An 8,739-nucleotide genomic window follows, 5' to 3' on the forward strand; every position below is an offset into this window, starting at 1 on the left:
AAGAGTTACTATGTATTAGGAAAATTGTACTGTTTTTTTACTAAAGTTTGTGCTTAGTTATTAACTTATGTTTAAATATGTTTCATTAAATGCATCTATTTTTCATGAATTTGAGTTAAAGAAATGGTATTTGGTTATTCAAAGCACTGGAACTTCAATACAAAAAAGATTTGAACATAAAGATTAGGTTATTGATTGATTAAATGAAATCAATCATTCAGTAGAGGTCTCTTAACAATATTTATGGAGCGGAAAAAAAAAACCTTTTTTCTTAGTTTATTTGATCAAATAAAAAGTAATTTTGGGATGCTAAATAATAAACAAATCATAAACAAAAAAATATATAATAAATATATAAAGCAACGGCGACATATTATTTTTGAATTCCTCTGAAAGAAAGGGTGGTAAGTTGATCATTTACCGATCGGGATGATCAATCCTTTTTTTATTTTTTTGATGGAAGGTAAGGGTCAATTTTTTTGTTAAGAACCTTATAAAGAAAGCTAGACTTCATTTAAGTACTAACTTTACAATTTAGATTGAAGCCCACGATAGAAACGCGCGCAATCCGTCGCACATCACATGATGTGAAAACAAAAGAAGATGAACTTAGACAAACAATCTCCTGGAGAAATTCTCTTCTCATCGATACTTGTAGTATTTCATTATATTGACAACTAAGAAATTAAATATTTCAATTAAGAAAGTTAGTAGGACAACTAATAAATTGCATGAATTTGTGACAACATGTGATTTGCTATTACATGAAAAGTCAAGAAATAATTGTGTTCAAAAGGGGCAAAAGTTATGCACTTTTCTACACTGTTCTTCCGGATTCTCACCCGATTCACACATGAATGGAGTACTCAATCGATTCCTGATATAATTATTCTACTTTTGTGCTTTATTTTCCACTATATGTCTACAATTCTTTTTGTTACATGTTTAGAGAGTTTTGGTTGGTTTAAATACTTTTCTATCTTGAAATATAATTTGTTTAGATCTATATCTAGCTTATATTTAGTTGGGACTCCAGAATGAACTTGTCATATGCTACCATCGCAATCTGATCAATTCCGAAATTGCCGAGTCAGTGACCGAATATTATCTTCATATTGATGAGTAGAAAATATCCTTAACCAATATAATAAAGATTTATAAATAAAAACCCTAATATCTGGAATATGAATATATATGTGCTAGACTACTTGATGGAAGAAGCTCAATGCATTTGGAATATCTTCTTGTTAAAATTGTACTATATTTATATAAAAACTATTAGAAACTTCTAAATATAAATTATTTGTATTGTGAACTTGTGATTGCATATATGAATCTGTAAATATGCATTTGATGATGTTTGTTTTGTGGTTAATGCAGTGTGAAAGGAACCATAGATAGGTACAAAAAAGCATGTTTGGATCCACCAAGCAGTGGTTCTGTTGCAGAAGCAAATGCTCAGGTAAAATCTTCTAGCAAACCAAGACATTTTTATATGCATGTTTTATTAAAATCTAAACATATGATTCATATAAAACATTTTCTTGCAGTTTTACCAACAAGAAGCCGCAAAACTGCGACAGCAAATCGCGAACCTTCAGGACCAAAACAGGTAACTTTTGATTATTATGTGTCTGTTTATTTAATTAATTTGTTTCATACTTCTAATCAGTGTTATGTATAACCTTTTGTGAGAAGGCAATTCTATAGGAGCATCATGGGTGAATCACTCGGAAACATGCCGGCAAAAGATCTCAAGAATCTTGAATCCAAGTTAGAGAAAGGCATTAGCAGGATCAGATCAAAAAAGGTATTAATTAGTTATTAAATTATGCTCCTTCTATTTCACACATTAACACATTTATCTTCAATGATCCAACTTCTACTTTTTCACTGAATTTGCAGAATGAACTTCTATTTGCTGAAATCGAGTATATGCAAAAGCGAGTAAGTAATGCGCTTTCAAACGGGTTGGGTCGGTTGGGGGTGGGATTTACTTGCAGACATTTGTTTGACAAAATAGTCTTTAACTTTTAAAATTTAATAATCAACTGGTGTTTAACAAGTGTTCCTTGGCGCAATAGATCCATTCTATAGCGCCGTATGGAAACCTATTGTGTCAGATAAAAGTCTGTTGCATGGTGTGTCATGTGAAAGCTTCTGGTTGACTGAAATAGTTTCTTAAGTAATTAACAACAAAAGTCAGATATATATTTCTACAAAAAATATAAAAATAAAAATAAAACTTTAAGCTATTTTGTCAAAATGTATCGGTCAAAACGGCCATTAATTTGATGATTTTCCCTTGTACAATTGGGTTTTAAACAACTTTCTCGTCTACAGGAAAACGAGTTGCATAACAATAATCAGTTCCTCCGGGCAAAGGTTCTCACTCAAAAAAAAAATCCGTTCTATATACACGCGGTTTATCACTTTTACAAGTTCGATCTTAACGGTTTTATAATATGCAGATTGCTGAAAATGAAAGAGCTCAGCAACAACACATGAGCTTGATGCCTGGAAGTTCTGATTACGATCTTTTACCACCAGCTCATCAACCATTCGATGGTCGAAACTACCTTCAAGTCAACGATCTTCAACCCAATAACAGTTACTCTTGCCAAGATCAAACCCCTCTCCAATTAGTGTAAGTTTTCACTAGAAACACATTATTAATTAGGATATTCTATCTTGAGACTTATGATCTTTATGTGTTAATGGGTGCAGGTAGGTAATGGCATAAAGGATTTGAGGTTTCTGCTTGCTATAATATCTTGGTGGTGATTAATATGGTTTTTATGGTTTGTTGCAACCTTATTATTCTAAGTGTTTAGTTTGATGCTTGTGTTCTTGTTTTATTTGCCATGGGTGCCCGACAATTGTGTATTTTATGAAACAACTTGTTTTTTCCTCGAGTTATCGTCTTTGTACTCTAAGCTACACATGGTCGAGGACTTCGATATTGCGAGTATTATTTTGTTATAATCATGATATTTGTCTTTCAAGCAGAAATAACCAAAAACTGATTGTGAGGCTATCACCACTTTGGTGAGGTGGTCATAGAGGTTTTTCCTTAGAGTTTCCTCCATGAGGAGGTCATGGGTTTGAGTCCTGACAATCACACGATTAGAGGTGTTGGTTAAAAAAAACTGAAAATTATGTAAAATTGAGCAAAATGAACAAAACCAGCTTTTCTAACAATTTTTGTGGAGACAAAAAAAATTTGTTTTCTTAAGAATTTAGTTTGAGGGTCATTTATGTAACTTTGTAGTCATAATTGATGATTTATGTGCTTTCATGACTGAAAAATAGCCATATTGTAGCGTCAAAAGCATCACTATATTTTATCAACCTAACTAACTAAAAGTTAAATATGGTAGTTGTTGGGTTTCAGTGGTGATCAGTTAAAATTTTTTGTTTATTAAAATTGGTTAAATATATGTTGTTAATAATAATTAATCTTATTAATTATCGTTATACGCAGCGGAATGTATTCAATTAATCAGCTCCGAAACTAAACCCGAGAGGGTCCGGTTACATACAATACGAGTACGAGTCAAAACATTAAATATAAACTAACAATATATTTAAGTTTACCTCGGTTAATAAATAACCGGTTGAGACATCGAAGGTTAACGAACCGAACTGGGTGATTCAACGAGATCAATGACCAACGGTGGCGTTGCACGACGGCAACGGCAGTGGTGGTGGTGTACAGACAGCTGCGGTCGGCGGCGGCAGGCGACGGACAAGCGGGGGTCAGGCAGCGGTGGCACCGGCAGGCGGTGGCGGACAGGCGGCGGTGGTTGGTCAAGCGCCGGCGGTGAAGCAGGTGGCCGACTATTGGATGGAGGAAGGATGAGATGGACTTGTTGATTAGCTTAGGGTTAAAGGTTATGTCCATAACATCATGTGTTTATATAACCTATAATTAGGTTTAACTAACTTAGTTAGTTATAAACCTAATGGGCCAAAAAGTCCACTTCTTTCTACAAAGCCCGCTTCATGTAATTTTTATCTCATTAAAGTGTCTAACCCGATTAACTAACTTAAGCGGGTTAATAGTTCGTTACCTCACGGTGTAACTCTCACGGGTCATAACCCGGTTAGCCGTATTGACTTACCTGAACCTGTTCATTATTCCAACAGTCTCCCACTTCGATGGTTTCTGGTTAAGTTACTCAATACTGACAGCCAACGGTGCTCTAGCTACACATAGCTGCCCCCAACAGGTTATAACATTTTAAATTCATTAACCAAAATAATCTTGGAATACACTACTGCAAGATAACGAATTTATGGTAATCGTTGTCATATATCCTTTCTGTATAAGACATCAATTGAACAATGAGACATGGATCAGGTTCAATCTCATATGGCGTTCAATCATTATAGTTCTCGATCAAGAATCAAAGTGGTCCAATCAAACACACAGTTAGTTTGGGTGAGGCCTCACACTTTACCAGTTTGAATCAACGAGGGCGCCAAGATGTCTAACTGTTACATATCATGTAAGAGTACAGAATCCCATCTTGAATACATACAGCTCCCACTGAACTTCAGATTATTCCCAACCAATGCCTTTATAGTTGCCAGTTATGCGACAGCGGTTGACACTGATCAAAGAACAACCTTTAGTAAACGAAAGTTCTAATATGTATCTCAGGTCTGAGGATACTAAATGAGTATACCAGTATCAAAACATCTTATGACTAAGATCCATGAAGATGATTTGATGCGAGTTACATCCAACGTCATTCATAATGAGGTTTGTGAGTTTGGAAGTCAACTCCTTGAGTCCAAAGTCAGAATAGTCTTAATTCAGAGTCGTTCCCACGAGTCTGACCGACTACGGATAATTTTAGAATACAATATTCATGGATTAAACGTATTAAAATCTAACACAGTTATATTATTCAACATTTGCATTTAACCATTAAATCAAAAGAGAACTCAAAAGTATAACTGTTTAATGTTCACACATCCAAATACTAAATCAAAATAAACTACTAGCTAATCTAAGACCGATAGCATCTCTATGATGATCATACTTGTCCTGAGTCATCAATTTAGTGAACGGGTTAGCTAGGTTTTGATCTGTGTCTACTTTGCTTATTATGATGTCTCCCCGCTCCAGTATATCCTGTATATAGTGGAACTTACTTAGAATGTGCTTGGCCCTGTGATGACATCTGAGCTCTTTGGCTTGAGCAATGGCTCCTGTGTTGTCACAGATTACGTCTATCGGTTTCAGAAAACTTGGAACCAGATCGAGGTGGGCTATGAATTTTTTCATCCAAGCAGATTGTGAGCAAGAAACATCTCGGTCATTCTGGAAGCTAGCATCAGTGTAACACCTTACAGTGATCACTTCTTCCACTCCTCCAAACACTAAGAACATGTCTTTTCAGGTACCTCAGAATGTTCTTCACAGCAGTCCAGTGGACAATGCCAGGGTTCTGCTGAAAATGGCTAGTCATGCTCAACGTATACGAGACGTTAGGTCTAGTACATAACATAGCATACCTGATAGAACCAATCGCTGAAGCATATAGAATCGCTTGCATGTGCTTAGTTTCGATGTCCGTTACCGGAGATTGCGATTTGTTCAACATGGTTCCTTTAGCCATAGGGAGAGCTCCTTTCTTGGAGTTGTTCATAGAGAAGCGTGCCATTACCTTTTCTATGTATGTACTTTGACTCAGCCCTAGAAGCCGCATAAATCTATCTCGGTTGATCTTAATTCCTAGAATATAAGCAGCTTCACCAAGATCTTTCATTGCGAAACAGGATCCCAATCAGTTCTTAACTTCCTTAAGCATAGGGATGTTGTTTCCAATTATCAGTATATCATCCACATACAGGATGAGGAATGATATAGTGCTCCCACTAGCCTTTCTGTAAACACAAGGCTCATCTTCATTTTTTGATAAAACCAAGCTCTTTGATTTTCTCATCAAAATGAAGATTCCATCTGCGAGATGCTTGTTTAAGTCCATAAATGGACTTATTCAGTTTGCACACCCTGTTAGGATATTTAGGATCGACAAAACCTTCAGGCTGAACCATATAGACATCTTCAGAAAGATGTCCATTAAGAAAAGGAGTTTTGACATCAATTTGCCATATCTCGTAGTCATAGTACGCGGGCAATGGCAAGTAATATCCTTATCGACTTAGTCATAGCAACAGGTGAGAAGGTTTAATCATAGTCAATACCCTAAGTTTGAGTAAAACCTTTCGCGACTAGCCGTGCTTTATAAGTCTGCACATTTCCATGCATGTCGGTTTTCTTCTTGAAAATCCACTTGCTCCATACTGCCAGACACTCGGGGGGTAGCTCAACCAAGTTCCAGACTTGATTATCACGCATAGATTGCATCTCTACGTTCATGGCATCTTGCCATTTCTCATATTCCGGATCTAAGATAGCAGATTTGTAATTAGTAGGTTCGTCGCTTGACTCGGCTACTAAGAGGACCTCAGGACCATCTAGATGCCATAGGTATTTAGAGTTTGGTACGTGAGTCCTATTACTTCTGCGAAAGCTTGTGTTCATGTCCGATGTATCAGCAACAACAACTTGTTGATCAGACGTTCCAAATTTCTCAGCGGTAGGTTGTAGTTCTTGAATTTCTTCAAGATCGACAATATTATCTCCAGTTCCTCGATCGAGAATTTACTTCTCGAGAAAGTGGCCCTTCCTTTTGATAGAAATCACATTTGTATCAGGATGGAAGAAATAATATCCGCTTTGGTTATAGTATCCGACGAAAAAACTTTTACGCCGCGAGGATCGAGCTTATCGTCAGAATCACTAGCGACATAAGCATCGCATCCCCATACTCTAAGGAAAGACAATTTTGGTTTTTGCCCATGTCATATCTCATATGGGGTTTTGCTTACCTTTTTAGTTGGAGCCAGATTGACAATGCAGGCAACGGTCAAAAGGGCAAAACTTCAAAAGGAGTGAGGCAAGTTAGTTCTACACATCATTGATCAGACCATGTTTAGCAAGGTTAGATTTCTCCTCTCGCTCACGCCATTGTGTTGGGGTGTGCCGGGTGGAGTGAGCTGTGAAACAATTCCACGCTCTTTTAGATGATGTATGAATTCTGAGCTGAGATACTCTCCACCTCGATCTGATCAAAGCATTTTAATAGTTTTCCCGAGTTGGTTTTCCACTTCGTTTTGAAACTCTTTGAATTTTTCAAAAGTTTCATGCTTGTGTTTCATAAGATACACATAAGCATATCGACTGTAATCGCCAATAAAAGAAACGAAGTATCTTTCATGATTTCTGGACATGGTTCTAAAAGGACCACATACATCAGTATGTATGATTCCTAGCAGATCCTATGCTCATTCATTCTTATGAGTGAAGGAGTCTTTAGCGAGTTTGCCAGCTAAGTAGGATTCACAGTCATCAAAAGAGTCCGGTCCTGTGGATTCAAGAATCCCTTCGGATTGGAGTCTCTTAACTCGTGCCTTGCTTATGTGGCCAAGTCGGCAATGCCATAGAAATGTATCATTGATGCCAGATTTGATACGTTTAGAAAGATTATATACATTATTGTTTATTTGAACATCAACCTCATAAATACCATTTCGAGGTTTAGCCTCAAAATAAAAGATATCATTTAAGTAGGCAGAAATAGCAATACTATTAAAAACGTACTTCAATCCTTGTTCAAATTGTAAAGAAATTGAAATAATGTATCTAGTCAAACCAGGTGCAAACAAACTGTTATCCAAAGTAACTACAAGGCCAGACGGACAAGCAAAACGATATGTGTTAATTGCAAGAACTGGGACTCTCTTCCCATCACCAACGATGAGTTTCATGCTGCCTTGTTTCAGTTTCTTCCAATTTTCAGGATCCTGCAAGACATTAACGATGTGGTAACCACATCTGGTATCAAATACCTATGTGTTCCTAGAGACAGCGAAAAGTTCAATAACATAAATAGAAATACCTTTAGAGGAGCTTTCACCATTGGTCCTCTGCCTTTTCAGCTCAGCAAGGTAGTCGGGACAGTTACGTTTCCAATGTCCCATTTTGTTGCACTTGTAGCACTGGCGCTCCTCAGGAGGCGGCGGTGGTACCTTTTCAACACCATTGTTAGTATTGGTGGCAGACCTGGCAGCAACAATAACCTTCTTCTTGCCTTTACCGTTATAACCCCGGTTCTTAGGTTTAGGCTTGACGACACCAGTAGATCGAACCATAAGAACTTGATTGTTTTTAGCGGGAATATTCATCTCAGCCGTCTTGAGCATTCCATGAAGCTCCGGCACTGTCTTCACCAAGCCATTCATATTGAAATTCATTACGAACTGGTCGTAAGATCTAGGAAGAGAGTTCAGGATGAAATCCGCTGCAATTTCATCTGACAGAGGATAATCAAGTTTCCTTTGTTGTTCGATGTACCTTTTCATCTTGACGACATGCGCACTAACAGGTGATCCCTATTCCATTCTGCAGCTGATAAGCTGCTTCATGGTGTCATAGCGTTCTTGACGGGCTTGTTTCTGGAACAGGGACCAAAATCTTCCAAGCCTTTTGCAAGCTCGTAAGACATGGTGGCTAGCATGATATAGGCGACTTCAGCCGAGTCATCCATATGCTTGTCAAGAACCCTCTTGGCATCAGCAGTATTGTTTTCATGCTCGGTTGGAACAGGTCCATCGAGAACATAGTGCTTCTTTGCCATCTTGAGAACAAGTCCCAAGTTGCGT

The 8,739-nt window shown here is 37.3% G+C and overlaps 1 protein-coding gene across 1 annotated transcript; it reads left to right on the forward strand.

The window, feature by feature from the left end:
* The first annotated feature begins 1,617 nt into the window (after nucleotides 1–1,617).
* LOC143602893 (floral homeotic protein AGAMOUS-like) lies at nucleotides 1,618–3,013 on the forward strand. The gene is made up of 5 exons (XM_077079867.1): nucleotides 1,618–1,810; nucleotides 1,906–1,947; nucleotides 2,344–2,385; nucleotides 2,472–2,647; nucleotides 2,728–3,013. Exons 1-5 carry the CDS (start codon nucleotides 1,718–1,720, stop codon nucleotides 2,729–2,731), a joined length of 357 nt encoding a protein of 118 aa, XP_076935982.1. The 5' UTR covers nucleotides 1,618–1,717; the 3' UTR covers nucleotides 2,732–3,013.
* Nucleotides 3,014–8,739: the final 5,726 nt, after the last annotated feature.

Source organism: Bidens hawaiensis, unplaced genomic scaffold (assembly GCF_021521415.1).
Source record: "Bidens hawaiensis isolate Kalapana, Puna unplaced genomic scaffold, B.hawaiensis_p1.1 tig00060042_1, whole genome shotgun sequence".
NCBI lineage: Eukaryota > Viridiplantae > Streptophyta > Magnoliopsida > Asterales > Asteraceae > Bidens > Bidens hawaiensis.